Raw genomic sequence first — 25,396 nt, 5'->3', positions numbered from 1 at the left:
TGGGATGCCCTCTGGCTGGCCTGATGGCAGGCATTCCCGTGGCTTTGAAGGTCACCTTGTTTACACCTTGCCTTTTTCCCGCTCCCCATTCAGAGTCTTGCTGAGCCTGCAGGCTGGGCTTCACCATCTGCATTTTCTCTGGTGCCATTAATCTTCCTGTTTACCATTCTGTTATTAATTCTAGAGTTCACCTTTTTGTCTAAACGCTTTATAGGCCTCTTGGAATTTCTTGCCTTTTTGTGGCATGAGATCTGAGCACCTCAGTAGATGATTTGCTTTGTTCTTTCCCATTTCTGAAAGGATACCTACTAGCATCTCATGCCATTTTTCTATTACAAACCTTCCTTCTTATAGTAACGTTTTTCAATTATCTAGCTTCATCTGTCAGATGCATCTTACTGTGTGAGTAAATATTATCCTCATTCCTTGGAATCTGTGAATTGGCCACTGAAATGTGGTATCTGTGGAAATGGTTTTGCTTTTTCAGTGTTATTCCTGGCCGGCAGAAAAAAAATGTTTAAGCCTGGCTTTGTGAGAACCTGCAAGAACACCTTGCTTTTTTGGTGCATTTTATTTGAATGCCTGAATGCCTATGAATATTAAACAAGCCCTACCAAACCCCAGAGGATAGATGAAGACTATCTCCATTAGACAGACGCTGGAAAAGCAGAGGGTACCTTTGTTAGAGTTTGGCCCAAGATCACATGGTGAGACAGCAGCGATGCCGAGGGCAGCGTCTAGGATGACTGTTCCCTATCCCATTCTAAAATCACTGACACTTTGCTGTGGCCTTTCTGTTCTTCAGTGGTTTATGCAGGTTTGGTATTTACTGAGCCGGGGATGCTGAACAAGCTCTGCTTGGCGTGGCTGACTTCTTTGGACACCGCGCCACGCGAATGTAGCTATCCTGCTCCCCAGGCCTGCCAGGCTTGCGGAGCACATCTTCCTGCAGGCGGGAGCTTTGCAGACAGAGATGCAGGATGAGGACCGGGACACCTGTAACCTGGCTGAGCGGTGCTAGTAAGCCCTGCTGCATCCGTGCTGATGCCTTCAGAGCTGGCTGGGTGTCTCTGCTACTCCCCAGCGCTTTGGGGTTTAGAAGAACCTCATTAGCGGAGTTGCAGCATCATGTGGGCGTGTGGAGCCAGCCAGAGCCGAGCCCTGCGCTCGAGCAAATAACCCGCCTCGGTCCAGAGCATGGGAAAGCGCAGAGCAGGCTCCCAAGAATCATTGCAGGACTCAGATTGGCTTTGGCAGGTTTATCAGCTCTGGCTTAGTGCCGGCTCTGCTAGGCCCGGACTGAATTAATTGGGATGCTTGTGCGCTGTGGTTGAGAGATAACTGCATTACAGAGATTTATCTGTTACTAAAGGTATCCCCTCCACTGTCCTTGATAAGGAAGAGGAGAAGCTATGCAGAATCTCACAGAATTTGCGGCAAGGTTACAGCATGGCTGGTTTTACGCATGGTTTACGTATGAGTTTGCATTATAGTATGAGGGGTTTTATTCAATACTGTCACACGTGGAAATAGTACAGGAGATTGCAGTGGAGGTCCACCCCCCGTTACCGTTTGCAGCGTGTGCGGTGTGGGGCGACTGGCCCAGTGCGTGTTGCGGGGGTGGCTGGTGTTTGCTGATAGCTGTCTTGTTACTGGACAATAATCAGATTCTGGTTCTGCTGATGGGTCAAAAGGCCCATCCATCTGTGTGAGTGTATCTGTACGACCGCTTGCAGATAGGTAGGCCAAGTTATTCTCTTACTCCAAACAGTCCAGCATCCATGTTAGGGTGATGCAAAGCCCAAAGACTTTGTACTCAGCAGTTTTCTCTAAGTTGTAGCAGTTACCCAGCCTTTGTCCCTCGATATTGCCTACAGGGTTGCCTGACGCTGCAAAACTCCTGGTGCAGTGTGAGCCTATCTAGAATGCAAATGCAAGAGTGGCCAGAACACAAATGAGTGCTAGAACAATGTTACTGAATGGAGTTATTTCTTTATGATTTGAGCCCTGAGGGTAGTTACCTGATCTAGCGTTTAGCCTGATATTGTAATTTGGCAGTCTTTGAGAAGAAGGTACAGTACATTATATATGACAATGATTTATATCTGTGCTGAAAAATAAATCTGTAAAGAACTTCCAAGAGGCAACCAACAGGAGGGCTGGTTTTTTTATTGAGAGATTTTATAGAGGCATTCTAGTCTGCCAAAGAAATACAGCTGCTTGTAAAGTCCACATTTTGACGATGGGTTAAACTAAACAATGCTTAACCTTATGTTTGAGGGCCTCTGCATTTTTCTGCAGCCTTTTTTCTCCCTCCTGTTGTGTTGCAGCCTCCTGTGATATATTTTAGCTAGGGGCTGATCGAAGCATCCATTGCATTCTGGTCTTAATCAAAGTTGCCTTCTGATTTTTCTGCAGTTTACGCCCAGGCTGAAGAGTGAGAGTGTACACTCTGCCCATACCATTGCTCCTTCTGTCTTCTTCCATCTCTTCCCTTTATCTCCCCGCTCCCCACCAACCTTACCATGAGACTAGCAGCTTTGCAGGAAGAGGTACTAGGGAGACATTGGGATTTTTCAGTCTCCCAGTGCTCCCTAGAGCAAACCTCAGTAGTGCCTAAATTTTGCAACGAGTGTTTACTGAGATTCATTTTGGAGCTTTATAGGATCCCATGGCTTCAGCCTGAAAAGGAGTTTTCACTTAATGGCAGCTAGTCCTCTGAACTATTCTTTCCACACAAAATGGTTTGTTTCTGAGGAAACAAATACTCTCTTATTTTCAAGTAGCCTTGCTTCTAAAACTGGTTTATCATTCTCTTTGACTGGATTCTTGTTCTCACCATGGCCCTGTTTACCTTGAAAGTGCAATAATACACATGAGGTTTGAGGGTGGAATTGGTGGGAAGAACAAAGAGTTACTGGAGTAGCCTTACAGTCTCCAGTACAGCCCATAGCTTTGTTGAATCTGGCTTGGATTAAAAATAAAGAGAATTTGATTTTTACTAGACTCTAGAGGCATTTGTTTGGCTTTATGGACTCATTGTGAGAGTCTGTGTTATCAGTCGTCTAGTCTCAGGGGAGGTCCAGGGCTGGGCTGGAAGGAGGCCTTCTGGACCAGGGTTGGAGAAGATTGTAAGTGTAGAACTGGCACTGACAAGTTTGCTACAGATGGGTGCTGAACTGCAGTAGTGTTGGGAGAACAGGCTGGCATAGCAGGGACCGTGGAAGGTCAGGATGAAAGCATAACAGCAGTAACGTGAGCGTCCGCCCCTGGGGTAGCAGGAAACAGTGCAGTGGAAGAAGGGTTTTGAAGATCCAGACCTGCAGGAGGAGTGAAGAACCAGGCTGTGCTGTGCTGTGCTGTGCTGGCAGAGGCGTGCTTATGAAAGAAACTTGTAGGGCCCTGCCTTTGGTATACCTGGTTCTGGTCACTGCTGTGAATGCGTCCATTCCGAGGACGGTAACAAATCACTGTACTGGCCATGAACATAACAAGCAAGCAAGCAAACAAGCTAAGGAGAGCCTGGTTGGGCACGCACAGAAAAGCTACAAAATCCAGCTATTCACATAAGGCATTGTCTCCTCTTTCTTTCTTAAGGGATTCCATCCCCCCTGCCCCCACCCTTTGCACTCTAACGCTATATTTGTGCCTTGGAGATGTGGAGATGAGCGTATGATGGATGGATGGATGCTGCTTGTCTGGGTTTTTCACCACCATTTCCCCTGGGGCACTCTGTCTGCTGGCAGAGAGCACCATCCCAAAAGATGGTATCTTTTGCAAACTCGACAGCTAACAGACAGCTTCTCTCTCTGCATATTTCCCCAAAGAAGAGCAGGCTTAATCTGGTTTTTATATGGCATATTTCATTATAATCTTTTTGACTTCCCATGTTCCCAATACACCGTCATAAATAAAACGATGGGGGTGGGAACAGCAGAGATGCTGAGGCTTCACACTCTTGTGACACTGATAGATTCTCATTTTAAACTGTCATGGGATTTGCTTGCTGAGCCACTGCGCTGCACTTTCCGACGCATCCTGCCACATCCTCTTAATGAGCTTAGTGGCTGCATTCACTCAGCAGTAGTTCTGTTTGCTGTGAATTAGGTGGCTTTTTTAGACCACCTATATGATTTTAAAGACGTAGTGGTTACTAAGGTAATATTCTTGGATTTAACCATCTTAAACAGCACATCATGGACTTTTAATATATAGTTTCTACTGGCAGTTCTTATGTTCCAAAAAAACAGCACCAAGAAACAAAAATGCAAGAATCTATGTGCAAAGTCAGTGTTTGTCTAAGAGGGTTTTTGGAAGTCGGATTGCTTTGGTTTGCATAGTAGCTGTCTCTGGCATGATAGATCATGCTGGAACTCACCCAATAAGTATCTCTGTTCCCAATTAGAACTGGAAATGGAGCTGCTTACGAGTGCACAGAGATGATGGCTTGGGTGGCAGCTGCTACTGTGGAGATGGAAATGATCCATTGTAAAACAAATACATTGCACTGTATAGAAAAAGGGATGGTTGTTTTTAATTTATGTTTCAGAGACATTGAAAAGTTGCTTAGCTCCCAATGCGTTGTAAACCAGATGTAGCATATTTAAGGACAGGAATTTGCAGCTATTTTGGTGAATCAACACTTGAAAAAGCCCACCATTTTGTAGGATTTGTGAAAATGTGCTTCTTCTGGAGGCAGCAGTTCAATAGAAAGCAGATACAGGAATGATGCTGGCATGGGTGCTCGTTCAGATTCTACCACCGCAGTCTAAGGACCTTGATAAATAGAGAGGTTGCCGCACTGAGCTGGTAAGCAGAAATAACCACGTTAATTTAATCACTATGAAAGGGACTCTGCCAAGTTAAGAAACATAAATTTTAATTATATGCACACACACATATTTGAATTATAATATATGCACAATATTTAGCTGTGGCACCAATAATACTGTGTTTTTTTAAAAACAGGAAGAATTCTTAAATAACATTTTATTTTTCATTGACAATTTTTGTTGATTTGACACTGCCATTATGTAGGGTTCTGACTATTTCCTGAATCTCCTACACTAACCAGGTGCTATTGCATTTGCAATACTAGTCAAAGGGAAATTTATCTACAAACCTTCTTAAATTTTTTATATAAAAGCGTAAGCTTTTAGTTATAGTGCTTTTACTAGTAGTTATTACTTGTAATAAAGATTATGTTCTCTGAAATTACAATGTCTGAAGAAGAGCTTGTGATACAAACTAGGACTTACAATAGAAAGAATTTAGAACAATTAGTGGGTAGCAAATGTTATTACCTATATTTAAAAAGGATTTGGATGTGATTCAAGGATTTAAAGACCCATAAATTCTACATGAACATTTGAGAAAATGATTGAAACAGTAATTAGGTATAAGCAGTAAAGCACCTGGGAAATGATGATATAGGAGGTTCTAAGTGACTACTTTTTTTTTTTTTCCTAGCAAGGAAAAGCATGTCTCACTAGTTTCTTAAAATTCTTTACACGATATGTGAAGAACTAATAGATAAGGGGGATGACCATTTACTTAGACTTTCTGGAGACCGTTGGTATGTAATAGGCCTCTGAAGAGAAACAAAGCATTGTCTTGGATCAAAACTTTTATTCTAAAAGATGAAACAAAGAACAAAATGAAACAAAGAACTTTCATTATAGAAAAAGGCTAACGGCTGGTGCATCGAGGTTTGGTGTTTGGTCCGGTGTTGTGTAATATAGTAGCGAACTCCCTGGAGACAGGGAGTAACTAGTAAACTACTAAGATTTGCACATAGTACAAAGTTATTTAGAGCCATCGTGGCCAGGGTCTGTGGGGGCCTCCTGGGGCAGATCTGAATGTGCTTGGTGAATGGGCGGCGGGATGGACATTTTAATTTGTCACCTGTGTGTTGCAAGTATTACTTACAGGAAGTTCTTGTCCCTGCTACAAGGTCCTTAATTCTGCTTAGTATGCAGCTTGGACATTGCAGGACACTGCCTGAGGAGTGATCTAAAGAATATTGTAATGCATTTGTTTAAATGGGGGATGTGGCTTCATCTGAAAATATCAGGTGCAGTATTGGTCCATCTTGGGAAGATTATTGAAGAACAAGAGGAATTTCAGAGAGGTCTGACAGGACAAAGCCATATGGAAAACTTCCCACAGCAGAGTAATAGAAAAGATTGTAACTCTTCATCCTCGAAAGGAGAGGAATAAAAATAAATGACAAAAAAGTTTGGTCAGGAACTTCTATTTTCCCCATCTCATAGCAAGAACAACGGGGCAAGCATTAAAGTGAAGCACTCCTCCTTTCAAAGCATAGTTTAACCGTTGAACTCAGGTGGGAAAACGTCGAGGGCAAAAGTGTATCAAAATTCAGAAAGGGCTGGGCTATTCTGTGCATTTCCAGAAGAGCTAGATTTAGGATAACTGGAAGTGATACTGCATTTATCCCTCAGGACTGACCTGTTAGAGATCAGGACGAAATGTAGTATCAGGGTAGATTATTTTCTTTGCATTTCTCTCCTGACAGACACTTACACCTTCTTCTGCAGCATCTGATGTGGCTGCATATTATAGCACAACAAACGTCAAAGCAAACAGAGGCAAGTGTGGGGTCGTGGCTTAATTTCTCAAGCCTAGAAGACTCTCTGGCCTTGTTTGAAGCTTCTGACATTGGCTGGTGCCTTCATAAGCAAGGCAGTGGGTGGAATGGACCCCACCTTGCTTCCGTAGAGCAGTTCCCATGGTCTGGGGGAAAACCTTGGTCTTTCACATGAAAACTACATTTCAGGCATAGAGTTGGCTTCTCAGTTTTCTTTAGGGTACAGGCATAAGAGACAAATATGCTTTTCTAGCTTTTGTGGGAAAATCCTGGAGAGTTAAATAGGAGAGAGACAATTAGGGATTTATTGAAATGAATTTAATGATCCCTAGTAGTGTTTAACTGTTTCTCTAGGTTAACTGAACCATTGTTTAGATTTTTGGAGACTTTTTTCTTTGAATCTCTGAGGATTCAAAAAGTGGTTTGGAAACATAATTTCCTGTCTTCATTACTGTATCCTTTATAGACTAGCCATCTTCCAGGAAGGACTGAATTCGTTACAAAGATTGACTTCATTACTAAGAGGTTGTCTTTGGACCTCTGTAGGCTTTTATACTCTAAACTTTATGTTCCACAAAAGATAGTGTCTGCCATTTCCCACTTTCTAGAGCTACTTAGGAATGAAAATGGACTCCTAGAAGCTACCAGTGGAGAAGAAAATGAAAGAGTTGAATAGCAGTAAACTTAGTGGGCAGATGAGAGGCAGCTGCCCTGAGTTTCTTTTCGCCGGATTTCCTGCTCATCAACTTAACTTCTTGGTGACTCAATCTCCCCATCAGTAAACTGGGAATAAAAGTATTACCTCACACCGCCTTGTCAGTGGAATGTTAAATTCAATAATTTAAAAAGGCTCTGAGAGTTTTGGATGAAAAGTCTCCTGGAGTGTTGCTGGTGGGAAATAGAAGCACCACAAAAAACAAACATGCCTATTAAAGACAGCTGCTGGTTTTTGACCTTAAAGCCTACCTTTCCCTCTGGCTTAATGTTCAATATCTCTGGAACAAACAGGAAGTAGTTTTACTTTCATATATGTTTTGCTTATCCCTCACCCCTTCCTTGCTCACTCCCTTTTTCTAACGCATTCGTTTGCCGAGCGTATCGGTATCCAGAGACAGGTATAGCTTGTCACAGTGAAGACATGTTTGTTTCTGATGCCCTTGAGCTTACTTGAAGCTTCTTCTCTTCCTGAATGTATGATAACCCTTTGGGCTTTGCAGTCCCACAAGGTTCTAAATACAAAGCAAATGCCCTTTTGCACCTAAGCAAAGGACTTTGAAACCAAGCCAAGCCTACAGCCAGAGATGATTGTGGAGGTTCCTTAGTGATGTTAGATTCAAGTGTTGGGATTTGCACATAAATCAAGTCTAAATTGCCTTCTTTCTATTGAAATGTCTGGATTTAGCATCCACAGGGAGGTACTAGGAGTTCATACAGGGAAATTCAACCTGTATGATTCTCTGTTGACTTCTCTGTCTTTTTTTTTTTATACCTCAAGTAAGGGAGAAGTTGGGAAAGGTGGCATAATGGGTGTGTGTGCAGAGCTTAATGCTGAAAACAGAGGCCTGACTGAATAGAACTCCTTGTGATGGGAAGGGGGATCAATTCACTGTTGACCCCATCCCATTGTGTGGGTTGTCCTGGGAGTTTCCTTTGAAAATCCCAGTGGTTTGGGTTTTCTGCATGGTTTGTACTCAGCCTTTCCCTCCATGAATAGAATAGCTTTTGCTGGAATTTTTGCTGGATTTTCTGTGGTTATTGGCCGAGCAATGCTCTCTCACTTCAGAAGACTTGAGCAAGCATGTTGTGGAAGCACTGATCAGGGACCCTGAATCATTTGCTGGCTTAGAGTTTTTCATATATAGAACAAACATGTTCCTGGGATGCAATTGCCCCCAAGAAACGGATTATACTTTACTGTCCCAGATGGAAGTGTTCATTCATTATTTGGATTGCAGAAGTGATTTGGGGCTTTATAAACACATGCATTTTTGCCCTGCGGAGTTTACAGCTCATGGTGATAGAAAGGCAGGGAGCTTCAGGCAGACTGGGGAACACAACACAGTCCTAAAAGAAGTGGACAGAGCTGTGAAATAAGGACACCAGATGCTGATTTGTGAGCATCAGTCCTGTACATTATTACTTTATAAATCTATTGGCCTAGAGGAAGGAACTCATTTTAGAAGGGAGGGGTACTTGAGAAATCCACACCTTGGCATTGTCAGGTAAAGAGACATTCAGAATGTCTCCCTGCCATAGGGTTGCTCTGAACAAATTCCTGCACAAGTGGGGTAGAGCCCAGGATCTACAAGGAAAACTGAATTCTTCCCTAGATGTATTTTAATATGTTGCTAAAATTAACATGCTGCATTTGCCTGCCTGCTGCACAGCCCCATAATCTAGTGGCAGCATTCGGAAGGGGAATAAGTCTCTGTTCTTTCATTTGTATGGCAAGTTGCATCAAGCTTCCTCATGAACCCACTGTCTCTTGGAGTCCCATGCCCCAGGCCTGCCCCCAGGCCAGCCTTTGGCTCTTCCTGCGATGACTGGGGGTTGTCCTGTTTTCTGGGCTAGATTCTGCACTCGTATCTGTGCTGACCGGTGTTTCTTCATTGGTGTAGGCCCATTTAAAACAAACTCAAGATTTTATCTAGTCAATATTACATGAAAATTCAAGACATATCCCTTTGTTTTTTCAGTTTAAGTTCTCAGCATTGGCCCCACACACTAGCTTTCCGCTTCCCCACATGTGGAACATGCCCTGGTGTAGGAGAATGCTGCTTGAAGCTGTGCTGTATAAACTGTGCCAGATGCTAAATTACATAAAACTGCTTTTCTACTTCAGGAGATCAGATCTTCATATTTGTTATTTCTGTATCTTAGAAAGCCCTGGTTTTGTTCTTTATTTGAAGTATAGGGAGTTTACATAAAGGCGAAGGATTTTTTTCCCCCATTTATTTCCTTCTGATATAATATGTCCAGCCTTTTTTTCCTGTAAGCAAACACAGTGATTGAAAAGATACCAAGATCTTTTAAGATAGCAATGAATCCTATATGAGGATCCTTAGCAGTTAAAAGAAGAACTTGAAGAACTCTCTTTCAAGATAGAAACAAGCTTGAAAGTCTGTTAGTCTTCTGCTTGTCATCTCTGTCCTTCTGCTTGTTAGCTGTCTGGGGGAGACACAGTCAGTGTGTTTTGTTTTTCAGAAGTTGATCTGCCTCTGAAAAAAGATGGGTTCACCTCAGAAAGTACAACTCTGGAAGCCTTGCTGCGTGGAGAGGGGATAGAGAAAAAAACGGACACTAAAGAAGAAGACACTATACAAGAAATCCAGGTAAAGGAGAGCCCCATGCCCTGACAGCAGGGCTGGATTTTACAATTTGTCTCTAAGCCTAGCAGATTTTGTCCTGTGGCAGAACAGTGCATCTGTTGATAGTTGTGTCATTCTACTGTCAAAGTGTTATCAAACCATTGTGCTACACTATAATGCTCAAAATTAACTCAGGATCTCGCACACTTCTCCTGTCACAAGAATCTTGGTCGTTTGGCTGTGTTCTGCACAGCTCTTGTGTTGGAATTTGTTTTGCAGCACTATGAGATGTTTACATATAAAACTGACAAGCAGAGATGGGTCCCAACCATAAACTGAATTTTAGTGCATCATATTTAAAGTGAATTTGGACATGGATTTGAATTTGGATTCACAGCTGCTGACTGTAGATGAAAACGTGTCATTGCCTTGCCTGTTTGTTTTATACTGAGAAGCCTTCAGGAAGTATGCAAGCAAAATAAATAATTAAAAATATTCTAATCTTAATTATCTGCATCACTAATAACAACTGAGATATGAGAAATACTGCCTCTTCACATGCATTAGGGTTTGAAAGTTATTTGTCAAGATTCCATTTCATCCTTTAACAATTAAAAGCAGAACACATTTGTGGGTCTGTGACAGAAGGAATTCAGCTAATATAAAGGGTTCTTATATAAGGGCATGTCACTTTATAAAGACATCTGAAATTGCTAGGAAAGCGAGCTTCTCCTGGGGGAGCAGCAGCACATCTTTGGTGATGCTAAAACACCACTGTGCTGAGTCTATTCGTGATTTTTAGTGAGAGTCATTGGCAATGTGTCAAACTTGGTAATTTTGGTTGAGATGCAACATGTTGCATGTATACCTAAAACTAGTAAAAATTTGAGTGGGCAGCCCCATGCCAAACGAAACAGAAGAGCATGGGCATCAAATCTATATTAGTTGGAGCTCAGTCCTACTGGTCTGTTTGCTAGAAATTTCACACATGTACGGGCAGCAAAATTAGGTCTCCAGTTCCCAGTTACACAGATAAAGGAGCACCATCAAAGAGGAAGCATCCCATGCCTGTGGAGTGGGGAAAAGCTCAGCATGAGGCCCCCTCTGTGTTTCCTTTTTCAGTAGTATATCTGGCTCTACTCAGCTGAGAGCCCTAAAGCTCTGCTTATACCTGCTTCCAAGGTCACAAGAAGTCATGGTGCAGCATCCTTATGAGGTCGACAAGTGCCTTTGGATGTTGCTGTGTGATCTGAGCTCCCAAATTATCCCCAGCAGCAGTCCAACGAAGGAGACTTCAGAGACGGTGGAACTGACACAAGTCTGGGCATTGCAGAGCCGGGAGGGAGTGCAAAAATGTACAAAAAGGTTTCAGCTAAACTGCTGTAGCTGTGACCTGTCACCTGGATGCAAGTTTCATCAGGACAGATGCAAAAAATACATTTAATGTCTTGCTGTTTTTTCTTACGCAAGCACAGCTTATCTAGAGTCAGTCTATACCAAAACGATTGCCGAAGCCTTTACTAATAGCTGCTTTCAGTGTGTACTTAGGCACCTGGCAGCTCGACTTTACCAGATCAAAATCACGATCAGTACCTTTTATCCGTATGGTAAATAAGAGAATGCAAATATCTCTTTTGTTCCTTTGCATGCTCTTCTGTGCTGTAGCTTGAAAGGGCCCAGCCTCAGTGCTGGTGAGAGTGAGCAGGTGGAATAGCTGTAGCTGTAATTCCCATCTCAGTACCAGCCCCTTACCACCCTCTCAAACTCACAGTATCTGTCAGGAGGAGAAGACTTGGAGCTTAGTTGCACAAAGTACATTGGGCTGGGAAACTCTTTTAGAAAGACAGAATAGGGAAAGAAAAGTTACTTGCTAAAAAGGGTAGGGATTGCCCCTGCTAAATAGATGCAGTCATTGGGACCTGCTGTACGGTTGGTATTTAACATGGTTGAGGATTCAGGTTCCCCAGGGCTCGGTTCTGGGGCCCGTCTTGTTCAATATCTTTATAGATGACCTGGATGAGGGAATCGAGTGCTCCCTCAGTAAGTTTGCAGATGACACCAAGTTGGGTGGGAGTGTTGATCTGCTGGAAGGTAGGAGGGCTCTGCAGAGGGATCTGGACAGGCTGGATCGATGGGCTGAGGTCAACTGTATGAGGTTTAATAAGGCCAAGTGCAGGGTCCTGCACTTCGGCCACAACAACCCCATGCAACGCTACAGGCTTGCGGAGGAGTGGCTGGAGAGCAGCCCGGCGGAAAGGGACCTGGGGGTGCTGGTTGACATGAGCCGGCAGTGTGCCCAGGTGGCCAAGAAGGCCAACAGCGTCCTGGCCTGTATCAGGAATCGTGTGGCCAGCAGGAGTAGGGAAGTGACCGTGCCCCTGTACTCGGCACTGGTGAGGCCGCACCTTGAATCCTGTGTTCAGTTTTGGGCCCCTCACTACAAGAAGGATGTTGAGGTGCTGGAGCGTGCCCAGAGAAGGGCAACGAAGCTGGTGAGGGGTCTGGAGCACAAGTCTTATGAGGAGGAACAGCTGAGGGAACTGGGGTTGTTTAGTCTGGAGGAGGCTGAGGGGAGACCTTATTGCTCTCTACAACTACCTGAAAGGGGGTTGTGGCGACGAGGGTGTTGGTCTCTTCTCCCAAGTAACTAGCGATAGGACAAGAGGAAATGGCCTCAAGTTGCGCCAGGGGAGGTTTAGATTGGATATTAGGAAAAATTTCTTTATGGAGAGAGTGGTCAAACATTGGAACAGGCTGCCCAGGGAGGTGGTGGAGTCGCCATCCCTGGAAGTGTTCAAATAACGTGTGGATGTGGCGCTTCAGGACATGGTTTAGGGGACATGGTGGCGCTGGATTAATGGTTGGACTTGATGATCTTGAAGGTCCTTTCCAACCTAGTGATTCTGTGATTCTGTGATTTTGCCCTACAGTAAATTGGTATTGAATGTGTGTCTCCATCATTTGCTGGCGAAGGCTTAGAATAGCCTTTTGACTACACATCAGAAAAGCTATGCCCCTTCTGTCAAAAATTAAAGTCATTACCCTGGCAGTGTCACCTGATTCACACTTGGTTACTTCTTATGTCTCTCTTAAATTGGTGCTGCAATTTTAAATGAAGAAAGTGGTTTGTAATATTTCTCTTAACTTCTCTTGTGTAGTATTATTGTTGTAAACTAGCTCCTTCCTCTCCCACATATGGTTTGGTTGCAGCCTTCTCTTTTCTTGGAGATACGTTAAGAAATGAAGCACTGTGAAAATATAAACTCTTATCAGTAAGGTTGCATATTTTCTTACATAGCACTAATCTTCTCATGTACAATGTTTACCGAATGCTCCAGTTTTCTAAGATGAAGTTAATTAATGTATGAAGTTGCATGAATTGTGAAGAAACATTTTATGTATGTAGAACTGGAACTTACTTAACTTTCCCACCGTCTAATATTTAGTACTCTAGTATTATGTGAAATTGTGTTTCATGATAGTCTGACCTCATTAATAGTCTCCTGAGATTTAAAAATAAAAGGAGCAAAAACCAGATGAAGACTTGATTCTCTACAATGTTCTAAAAGTTGTTTGTACTTTTTAAAAGGGACACTGTCCAATATTAGTCTTAGAAATTCAGCTGATAAAGTAAGAATAAATCTGTATAGTTGGTATAGTTGGTGTTCCAAATACAGGCTTTTTTAAAAGTGAAATTTCTGTTATGTTCTTTCCCACAAATTCAGAATTCAATGCTTGAGGTATTTAGGAAGGAGAGAAAGCAACTGTGATTTGCTCCTGTTCTCCCTCTGCTGGCTCTTAAATAGCTGTTAAGTAGAAATTATAGGGAAGGGATAAATACAGTAAAAGACTGAAAAACCTTCCCATCAGTGTAAAGTCACTGATCTCAATCTGCATCATGGCTGCATGTTGTAATTTAAATGAATGGTGGCACGGCAAAGACAAGTTAGTGATTCCAGATTAGTCCCTTACGAAATGGCACCGCACCATGAATGGCAAGAGTGGCTGGGGACCATTTCTGTGTTTCTAGCACACATGCCAAGCGCTGAGGAGATTTCAACAGGACTTCTTTCCACATCAGTGTTGTGACGTTTGTCTTGCCTTTGTCCGTGCGATGTCCGACTGTGCCTGTTTCCAGGGCAGCCAGCCTGTGTTTGATTCTATAGAGGTTACATTTCAAAAGATGAGGATAAAAGGATTGAAATTCCCTAGCCTGGGCATCTCACAGTTATGTGAGGTGATGAATTATTGTTCCTATTAAATAATTAATTGAAGGAACCGTTGCTATTTTTCCTATTAACTTCAATGAGACCTGTACTTCCTCAGCATTCTCATGCAGTAAGACCTCTGCTTCCAGATCACAGGGTTGTACCTGTGGTGTAAGCCCTGAAAGATATAGGTCCACTAAAGACGCTGGAATATGTGGGGGAATTTTCTCTATTTTTGCTGAACAAAGAAAATTCTGAGCTGCCAAGGAGAAAAACATTGATTTCTGTCTTCTTAAAGTGCATTCTCAACATTAGAGGAAAACAAAATAATTTAAGGTGCAAGAAACCAAAATAAAAAAAACATGCAAACAATTTCCCAGACAGGGCCTACAGTTATGCATACTAATACTTGTGTTGTCTTGGGATGTCTTGGGATGTCTTGGGATATCAGGGCTCAGTGATGTCACTGTTTTTTCTTAGGAACCTTTTTTTTTGTAGTTGACTGATATCAGCGATATTTTTTAATAAGAATTCCCTGGAAAACAGAGGGTGGAAGGGAAAGCAAATTTTGCTTTAGCAGAAAGAAGTAGGGGTTCTGGGATCTGTTTTGGCATTATATTGTTAATCAACTGTAATTTAATAACCTGCAGTCTCTGTGGTAAAGAGCAGCAGTTGGTTGTATGTGTCATCTTCTTTTCTTCTAACCATTCCTGTTTATTGCTCAACCACAGAGGGTTTTAGAAAATGATGAAAATGCAGATGAAGTAAATGAGGAAGAGGATTTGGAAGAAGATATTCCAAAACGAAAGAACAGGCCTAGAGGACGGGTAGGTGGAGACTTTACTAGAATGGAAAGAAAGGAAGCAGACCTCTGCTTTCTAGTGTATATTTGTCACGTGTATTGTATATGCAAAGTGTATATCCATGGGATATATGATAGTGATAACACTGTGGGTAATTTTCAGTCATATGGTCAAAGACTTCTTAAAATATTTTTTCAGTTTATTTTTGTGAATTACCAAGAAAAAGGCCTATTTTGAGAGTAAAAATTTGGGGTACATTTATTATAGTGTTGTATTTACAATTGTAATGTAAACTGTAATAATTACGATGGCATCCTGCTATTACAATGCTCTTTAAAACAACATTTACGAATTACAGAAAAACAACAAATTCACTTATGACAGAGAAAAAAAATAAATTAATAAAAGTAACTTGGACTGTTAACATGTTTTGCAGCTTTCTCCAAGGTAGCACCTTGTGGCTGACACTGGCCCTCTTGAACCCATGGCAAATCTTCCATTTTGCTTAAGATGGGCAATATTTTATCCTTAGGGGAGTCTGTGTCCCTTCTCTTACCTAAGATGTCTTTTCACAATTTCAGCAGGGCACCAGTTAAATAAATGAGGCCAACATTTTAAAACTTGGAATCAACATTTTCAAATGTGGCCCCGTAAGCTAGGCATCTGAATAAACATGAACACAATTCTCAGAAGTTTCAAGCATTTTCATCTCTCTTTGGCTCCAGCAGATGCTGCAGGGGCACAGGAGCTCTAGAAGTACCTTTTGATGTGTTTGTAGGAGTCAAGCAAGAAGGGCCACATTTTAGGCCAAATGAGCAGGATATAATAGCTTTTGAATAAGATAGACACATGAAACCACATTGAATACTTGCAATGTACTTATGCATCAGACCCTCTCTTTTGGTTTCTTCTGTTGTTGTGTTGTTTCAGTTTTCTGCTCCTCTTTATTTTGGAGCTTAAATCCTTTAATATAAGATCAAAGCACTTTAATAATTGGATAAGTATATATTTCACCTTCCTTATTCTCAAAATCACCTGAACCAGTTTCTTTCTTTCTTTCTTTCTTAGCCAAAGACCCCCACCTGGAAAAAAATTTTCCAGAAAAATGTAAGTTTCAGAAAATTTGTATGAACCAGTAACCAAAACCAGGAGTTAGAACTGATACGTGCACACAAGCTTTGACTGTAGTATCAACTAATATTCCAGGCTAACAACTCTTTTCTAATAAGTTGCTTTCACATAAATTGCGCATGCTGGCTAGGCTGAGCGAAAACGAGTGAATAGTTAAAAGAGATATACTGCTCAGGAGAAGGGAATTTGCTGTATTCATATATCCCAGGCCTACAAAAACAAAGTCCTGAAGTTACTGGTATGTGCAAAGTTTTACTCCCCTGTTCAGGATACTGTTTCAGAGTAACTATTACTTTTTCTCTGCTAATGTAGGGAAAGGAGTTGGAGGGTACTAGATGTCATATTCATTTTGAAGCATAAATTTATGTCCTATTTTCTGCCCTAGAAGCGTCCCCCTGTTAAGTACAGGAGCAGCAGGATCTCTTGCCTTTTTCTTGCAACTAACTCCTGCTCTGCTAGTGCCCTGGCTTCATTCAGTGTGAAAAAAAGAAGTCTGCAGAGTCCCAAATACTTTGAGCAATTTTTGTTTTATTTGATGGCATCAATAACCAAAGCAAAATGTGGTATAAATTAGAATTTCAAAATTAGGGCCAGATTCCCTAGCTGTTGAAAACTGGTAAGCCTGAATTGCGTCTGGTCACAAGGGTTTTGCCACTCTTCAAGCAGCCCTTTTCTAATGTGAGCCTGACCCAGTGCAGGGAATCGGGACCAAGGGTTTGAAATTAGGGGACATGAAACCTGGGCAGCACTCTAGTTTCTGGGAAGGAGTTGGTTAGGGTATTTTCAGAGGGCAGAAGAGGGGAAGGACATGCATAGGAAACTAGATCCTGCAGAGTGTGACCTTTGGGGATTCAGAGAAGGAGTGAGACGGACTGACAGCTTCGATGCAGGATTAATGCGACAGAATTACTGCTCTGGACTTTCCAAATTGCACATGCCCCTTCATTTCCCTACAGCATGATTTCATTTTTAATCCTGGACTTTCCATCTGTCCCTCTGGCTACTCTCTCTAGCTGCTTCAGGGCTGCTTCAAGGCTGCTGTGCCATGGCTTCCAGGCCTCACACGTCAAGTCTCATAGTCTTTGCTGCATCCCATCAGGACAATGAAGGCAGTTGTGGATGACTGGATTCAACAGACTGGAGTGCCGACAGCAAGCACAGAGCACTCAATTTAGTGCCTCTGGGGCAGCTGCTCAGTTTACTACCTCCTCAAGGCTAGCTCTGAAATCGTGGGAGCGCTAGGAAGGACACTGAAGGCCGAAGAGATGGATTTATGGAAGGAGCTGTTTAGTATCTTTGCTGGACAGGGAGAATGTGGTAGGAGTTGGGAAGGATAGTTTGCTAGGAGATACGAGAGGAATGCAGGAATGCAGCTGCACATGTACAGATTGTCTGCTTGTCAGCTGAATATCCCATGGGACAATTTCAAAGGCACTAAAGACATTTAGGAACCCAAGTCCCATTGAAATTCATTCACTTGAAAAATCTCCCTCTTTGTGTTCCGTGCACGAAAAAGTATATCTGACGTGTGGTCACGACGTGAATGCGTTTCTGTAGAGAACGGTTTGAAGGGAAACAGCTGGCTGAAAGACTAGTGAAACTCTGAGCAACAGACCTTAAATTACCATGCTATTCTGAAAGGTGCCTGTGTAAAAATAGTACCTTCTTACTCAACAGATCTGTTCTCAGCATGTAAACAGTCAGACCTACTGACTAGTGACAAAAGTAAGACTTCACAGCTTTTTCACATCCCTGAAAAGCCAATGCAGCTGGTAGGATAGGGAAATTGGATCCTAATCCAGGTATCAGTAGAAATATTTATTAAGGGCCAATCACTTGTCTCTGTGAAGACTCTCTGATGAGCTGAGGGTTGTATAGGAGCTGCCATGGACAGAAATTCAGCTTGCAGCACATTTTGCAGTAGTGAAGGAAGAGAGGAACTAGTCTGGGATTGATTTCATAGCCCAGAGGGGGTTTACAGAGCTGGCAGTCAGAGAGAAAATATTGCAGACTAGTAAGATGATTTTATGTGATATGGTCAGTAAAGTAGCTTCCACCAAACAATTGTTGCTGGGACCTTTTCCAGGGTGAAACTGCTTTTCAGTTCACCCTTACAAATCTCACTCTGCACGTGTGTGCTGATCTGCACAGAGGTCTTTGCAGAAGGCAGAGCTATACTTGTCATACCTAATAGTATTTACCCCATCCAGACAGCTGCAAATCCTTCAGGACTGTGTTAAGAGTAAGACTTGAGCAATCTTAGGGAAATAACGTGTGAAGTTTTTATAAATCCCCATTTTGACAGACTGTGGCAGGCCAGTGTAAAGCTGTTACTTGTTCCTTCTCTTTAGGTGTCCAATGGAATGCAGCTCGAATAGTGCTAGTTCAGTCCCAAATCCATAGAAGAGGGACAGAGCTCCTATGACCCCTTTGTGTCTGGGGTACTAATATTCTCAGAATTTCTACATCTTCTTCAGCTTTACTTGATGCAGCTCTGTCCCTTTCTTATTTTCACATGCAAAAGCTTGAAGGATTTGAGTCAGACAGCCTTGTCTAGGGTGGGAAACATCACCAGTTTAGTAAGAGGAGCAGCAGAAGCAAGTTTGTTGCTTTTACCCAGGAACAGAGTAGCTGGCAGAATTAATAAAGGGCTATCTATCCATCCACCTGCAGATCACTTCCTCAAATAAAGATCAAGTCTAAAATTATTGTCATCTACAGACTGTACGTTAGTGAACATGAAAGAATTGAAGCCCTTGGCTCAGTTCCCAGTTCCACATCATAGCCTCCACCACTGACAGATATGAGCTGTCCCCTTGTTGGCATCTCAGCTGAGAAGGGTCAGGATCAAATAGTTTTGATGCTGAATTCCACTCTTACCCCTGGAGCTCAGGACAGAGCAGTCTGTGCTGTGGAGAAACAGAGCTTTTCAGTTTCCAGGGCTGCCAACTTGGTATGTTTCAGGAACACGGGACTGCAGAGAGACCTTTTGGGATAATTCCTGTTCTCTGTTATTGCAAGTAGCCATGCTACCTAATCTTCTCCACTAACTGGCCAAAGCTCTATTTTATAGTTAGTCATGGTATCTTTGTCCCAAAAGGCCATTTCAAAACATTGCTTTTCAGCTAGAAAAACAAAACAAAACAAACAACTTCCATTTGAAAATAATGAAGGAAATAATTTTACCTCTGTTTTATTTTGGGGCCTGTTTTTCTGGCTGATTTAATGGTTATATTTATCCTCTAACACCTGTTCATCTATTCATTCATTCATATTCAGTAAGTAAGGTATTTGAACATCTTCAGAAATTAATGTGTGATGATACTCACCTGAATATGTGCTGGCAGTGACCTACTGCTATGGATGAACAGTTTGGGTTATCTGTGGAGGGGATCTCCACTGCATTACAAGGCCCATTAACGTAGTGCCTATCTTAGGAGATGAAAGGTCAAGCCCACCCTTGACAAACCTGTATGGAAGCTGAGGATTTGTTTAGTTTATTTGCACATTTTTCATAGGAGGGTGAGGGGCGCAAGGAGACCTGAGGGGTGATGGAATAATGTTAACGTTCCTCTTGTCCTTGCAGGCTCGGGGATCTGGAGGTGGCAGGAGACGGAATGATGCTGCCTCCCAGGATGATCATGACAAACCCTATGTTTGTGACAGTAAGTAGCACCCAGACAGCTGATTCTGCTTACAGCCTGGTCCTACCAGCTCGGTGCACTCAGGGCTTCATGTTTTCCCTTCCAGCAAAGTATTCTGCTGCTCTCTGACTTGCATGTTTGCCACCTGCTGCTGCTGCTCTTGGTGTTTTTGCATGAAGGAAATAAAATTTAAGTCCTCGGCAAGACTCCACTTCCCTTTGCCCTATAATAAATCATCTCTTATATTTTTCTTTCTCTTTTTCCTCTATTTCTGGCTTCTCTGCCTTTTGTCTTCCTTTCCCCCATGTGAGATTCACCCTCTATTTCTTTCTCTGTTTCAGATAGTTACAAACAAAAGCATAACTCAAAAATCTCCGACAAAGGTACTTCACCCTTGTTGTATCTCTTCATATATTTGGTGATTCTTCTCTTTCCTTCAGTCCTTTTAAAATCTCACTGGGCTAAATTTTGAAGGTCTTATTCTCATCCCTCACTCAGAAAGTACTCTTGTGGCATCATCAGGAGCTGAGCCCTCCTAGGAAACAAACACAACTGGAACACTTTGTTTTGATACATATTCCCTTTGCATATGGACATACTGTTTGACATCTCGCAGTGGGACTGTGGGTGAAGTAAGGCGTTGCCCAAACTGAAAAATGATACCCAGAATCCAATGCCCAAACTGAAGAAAGATACCTAGTATGAGGAAGGAGTCCAATATTTGATACACAATGATTTTTTTTTTTTTCACCATCTAGTCCTTGGTCCTTTTCTTCTTTTTTGCTTCACTATGTCATTTCTGTGAAGGGCACTTATCTTACCCACATGTTTTTGAGGTCTTCTATCTTAAGGCTTATGGTAGACTGTACATGCAATAATAATTTGTGCTACTAGGTGCCTTCTATTCTATAAGACAATAACCTAACAAAAGTTAATAGGAGAATAGCAGCAAGTCTTCACTTCTGTGATCCAAATAAGTTTGGTGGTTTTGAGGACAATTAGAGTCTCCCTTTCTCCACCATTTACCTATCTTGAAATGTTACTGGCCTTAAAAGACCAGTTGTTACTATGTCAATCTATGGGGGTATTTCCTGCTTATTTTTAAAAACATGAAGAAATAAGGAGCATGCACGGTAAATAAGAACTATATTCCACATGATCAATTCATGTTCTTTTATGGTGAGACCAGGTGACCCTGTATGCAGTGATGGATATGTTGGCTATTTTGCTTCAGCAAGGTGAATATTCTAAGGGCAACGAGTAGAAATGGAGAGACTTGCACGTGAATGGGAGTATCTGAACACATGATCAAGGAGGAAGAGCTCTTTAGGATATGAAGAGTCAGGAGATTTCTACTGTGGTTAAATAGCTGTCTTTGTGTGTTGGAAGAACTAAAATGTTTCTTCTAAGACTTGTCTGGGAGCTCAGTATGTATCTTGCTGAAATCTATGGCTTTCATCTGCTGGTATATACATAACTGTCTTTATTTCTTTTCTGGAACATCCTTCTAAATCCAAGGACACTTGTCAGTGGTAATAATTTTGAACATTATGATTCTTTATTTTCTGATCTTTCTTTGCTCTTGGATCTTATAAAGAACTCACAACTTGCATAGTAGTGATTTGCACAGAGTAGATAAAACATCTAAGATATCAAAGCAGGCAGCAGAAATCTGGGCTGAAGTCAAGGCTCTGGTACATTATTGTACTGATGGAATTTTGCCTTGGCTTACATTTTGGAGCATAAATTTCCACTTTGGTTTTGGAAATATAAACTTTCCTATTTCATTTGGCTGATACCTTTCATTTTTAAGAAACTTATAGTTAGAGGGTGAGTCATAAGGAGTTTTGGAATCCAGACTTTACACAGCGATGCCTTCTTTTCAATTGTAGATAGCTGAGCAAACGGTTATGTGGTAGCAGAGCTCTTTTATCTGACTGGAGAAGAAGGAAATAACTGTCCCAATTGTAATGCCATCATCCTGAAGTAATCCTGCCCTTGTTAACTTTCTGCAGAAATACAATTCATTCTGAATACTTGGCTTAAGTTGAGACCTCTTTCCTGCTTGGGTGGATTTCTTGAATCAATTTTTTTTCTTTGAGATTATTTGCTAAATACTTTTATAGATAAATCTCAATCTAATCATGGTAGGTTAGAAATTGATTTGCAGTACTCCATGTGCAGATGTTTTGGGCAGATAGTGTTGTTTTACATGGAAACATGCAGGTCAAAAATAGTGTATCTGCTTCCTGTTTTGGAAAACTTGATTGCTACAATCACATTTTTGGTATAACTAATTACCTTAATGGGTTGACACTTTTTTTTTTCCTGTGTATTATTTAATTCACCTCCAGGTTGCTTTTTCTGCAAGTGTTGTGATATTTGAGTTTGGAAAGTGACCACAAAGAGGAAAGCATAAGCATATCTAAACCAAATTAACTTTGTTATTCAACTGCATGGGCACAAGAAATTATTTGTGGTGAAGAACTGCTCTGCTCTGTTTTCATAGTTACACATTCATATTTATGGGAAACAAGAATATATCACTGGGTTTCATCAGTAGTAAAAAGGTTATGGGGAAAAACTAGTCTGTATGTCAGTTAAATGATGCAAGAGTAGTACCCAGCTGACACTGCCCCTTGGGTTGCAAGGTAGCAATGTTATTTCTGAAAAGGCCTGCCTTTTTTGGAAGAGGCATTCAGCTATACACCAATATTAAACCTGGTCCTAATACGAAAACTGACTGGAAATATGGAATTCCTGTATGGAGGAAGGTTTTCAAAGCTCAAAATGTTTTGTCATCCTGTGCTTTTAAGAAAAGGTGATTGGTTGCTTGTTTCGTAGAATGAAATATTCTGAAATACTTCAGCTGATTTAATTGAGCATATATTGTATCAGAAGTTCCGAATAAAATGTTTGGCCATTCAAAGCATCAGTGAAATTGCTAACATAATCATGAAATGCCTTGTTTCATCAGATCAGCAAGTGGAAAACTACTTGGTCAGATTTGCAACCAGTTGCATTGGATAGTGTTGTGCCTTCAGCTCCCTTGGGATAAAAGCTTGGATAATGAAAGTGGCAGGAAAGCTTGATGGGAGATGGGTATAGGCTGGAAATGGTAATGGGTCATCTGCTGTATGAGACCGGACCCAAACATATCTTGAATACTTGGCTAGGAGATAGAGCAGGTGCCTTAAAGGATAGTGGAAAGTAGGGCTTGAGGAGCAAAGCAAAGCCTCTGATGTCAAGCAAGAGAAGTGGAAGATACACCACCACAGCCGTCCACAATAAACTGGGCATGGGATTTTTAAAGGAGGGACAGAGTGCATGAATGTATGAATAACTATGTATGTAGTAAGAATTGATGTTATGTTATTGTCAAATTATCAGGTGGCAAACTGTCAGTTCTACTACAGCAGTCTTCCTAAAAATCATTCTACTATTTTCATATTCTTTATTATATATTATTCAGTATTTTAAAAAATGAAAAATCTTATCTGAAGTTTTAGCTGGAAACTTGTATTCTGGTTTAAAAGTTGCAATCAGTTGTAGCACCCGAACTTCATGACTCCAGGTGCCTACTTCCTTTAGCCAGAGTGGTTAGTTTGTGCTGAATCCCTACAAGTTATTAACTTCCCTGCTGTCCATCCTTATTTGTCTGCTTTCATTCTTCTCATGTTCCCATGGAGACTTACCTACATAAATACTTCCAGCTTTGTTTTCTGTCCCTCTATCTATGGAAGATTTCCCTTGCCCATCTATAAAAGAAGTTGCTTCTTTCTTTTCTTTTTACCAATATGTCCTTGCCTCTTTTTAGTTTTACTCCTGTATAAACTGCTATTTAGCATAACAACTTATGTTTGTATCATACCCTTTATTCACAGTCCCTCTGAGGCTGAGATATGCATTCAGATCCATTCCTTGTGCAAAATGAGAATTGACTGAAACTTTGCTATGATCTCTGCTGGATCAGTGACTAATGCAACCTTGCATGTACCCAGAGACACTGATCCTATAGTGTTTTGTAGAAGCTGATTCTTTTGTCAAAAACTTCATTTTCAGATTTCTCTAGTTATTTAACCTGAATTTTCTGCTGCAGTCTAAGACCAGCAGTTCTTGCTCTGTTCTTAGGGGATAACAATGTTGTCTTTCTATGTCTGTAAACAGTTACTAGGGCTTCTGTCAGCTGTGTTTTCTTCAGCTCTTTTACTAAAATTGTTTTTTTTTCTTGGAAAAATCTCCAAAGGGTCTTATTTAAGTAACAGTGGCCAGAACTAAGTAGATTACGCTGTTGTGAGCATAGAAGCAGTTCAGAAGATGAATGGTTGATACATTTACATGTAACATACATTCACTTACAGAACTTGAATTTATGCAACTTGCTCTGTTATGTATCTATGAGAGGTATGGAGATGGCTGACCTAATAGGTTGTTTAGTAAACCCTTTTTCAATGCAAGATGCTCTTTTCCAGTGCTGTGTCATGTTTCAGTGGCAAAATAGTTTTCATCCTTGTCCACCATTTGCTATAGCTTCTTGTTCCTTCCCTGTTCAACCTGTTTCTACTCAGGCAGATTATCTATCATCTTTAGTTTCCTCATTATACTGTTTTGTCCTGTTTATACTGTGTTTTATTTATCTACAACAGATGTCATATTAATATTTACTAATTACATTACTGTTTGAAAGAATTCTTTGATTAATGAAGCTCATATGGTATACTTTTATTATTATTATTATTATTATTAGTAGTAGTAGTAGTAGTATATTTTCACCAACAATCAATTCTCCGCATGTTTGATTTTCACACTCTATTCCATTCTCCAAATTACTGACAAAAACAAAGACAAGCATTGGGCCCAAAATGGACTCTTTCAGGTGCTGGAAGATGCAGAAAGGTGCCTTGTGAAGTTTTAAAAAAAATTAGGCTCCTAATTCTCACTCATTTCAGCTGGAGGTAGGCTCCTAAACTGTTTTCCCTGAATATCCCAATACGTACCTCTCGGCTTGTATTGTGCCTACAGATCATATAAGGTTTGGTCCCTAACTGAACACTTTGAACTTGACTTTGAACTACTAATAATTATTCAGAACATGGTTTTGTTTTTAAAAATGCTTGACCTTACATCCAAATCACTATAGCTTGAAAAATCGTCCTGTTTTTTCTGTAAGTTCATCATCCAGAGGGGCATTGAAATGTCATTATTTTGAGGTTAGTTTTTTTCTTCCCCATTCCCTTTCTCCACTAAATATATTGCAGGTTGTGCCAACAAAAAGCTGGAGTCTTCCAGAGTCTTCCATCTGATTTAAGATGAACAGATTCCACTAAGTTTCAATGGGTACTGAGGATCTTTCTCTTATGGTTTCCTTAGAAAATTCTGGTTAAATGTTATTGACTTGCCAAATGCAATTCCTTGAGGCCTATTCTTTAGGAACTATTTTATTGTGTATGTTCACAAAGTGACGGCTCTACTAATTACCTTGCTAACTTCACCTGCCTTCTTTCTCATCTCCTTGAAATGGACCTGATCCTGTCATACTCATTTTAACAAACATCTCATTGATTCTCTGGAAGGCCTGCTGGAATGCAAAAGGCCTACAAGATAAATCACGGTTTAGCTTGATTTTTACCGGTTCTCTGAGACTTAATCTGTTCTCTTAATTCTTACAGATACTATGAATGAGTCCAACACTACT

The 25,396-nt window shown here is 41.2% G+C and overlaps 1 protein-coding gene across 2 annotated transcripts in view; it reads left to right on the top strand.

Annotated features, from left to right (window-relative positions):
- DPF3 (double PHD fingers 3) overlaps window positions 1–25,396 on the top strand; it is a gene marked incomplete at both ends in the record, with an annotated part of 161,238 nt that overhangs the window by 88,329 nt on the left and 47,513 nt on the right. For both annotated transcript variants that reach the window (XM_082000787.1, XM_082000788.1), the window contains 3 exons: window positions 9,812–9,939; window positions 14,855–14,950; window positions 19,644–19,722. In XM_082000787.1, the coding sequence (XP_081856913.1) occupies window positions 9,812–9,939; window positions 14,855–14,950; window positions 19,644–19,722 (303 nt within the window). The remainder of the gene's footprint in view (window positions 1–9,811; window positions 9,940–14,854; window positions 14,951–19,643; window positions 19,723–25,396) is intronic.

Source organism: Phaethon aethereus (assembly GCF_964289735.1).
Source record: "Phaethon aethereus genome assembly, chromosome: 5".
In the NCBI taxonomy this organism is placed as follows: Eukaryota; Metazoa; Chordata; class Aves; order Phaethontiformes; family Phaethontidae; genus Phaethon; species Phaethon aethereus.
This window is presented reverse-complemented; position numbering and strand designations above follow the sequence as displayed.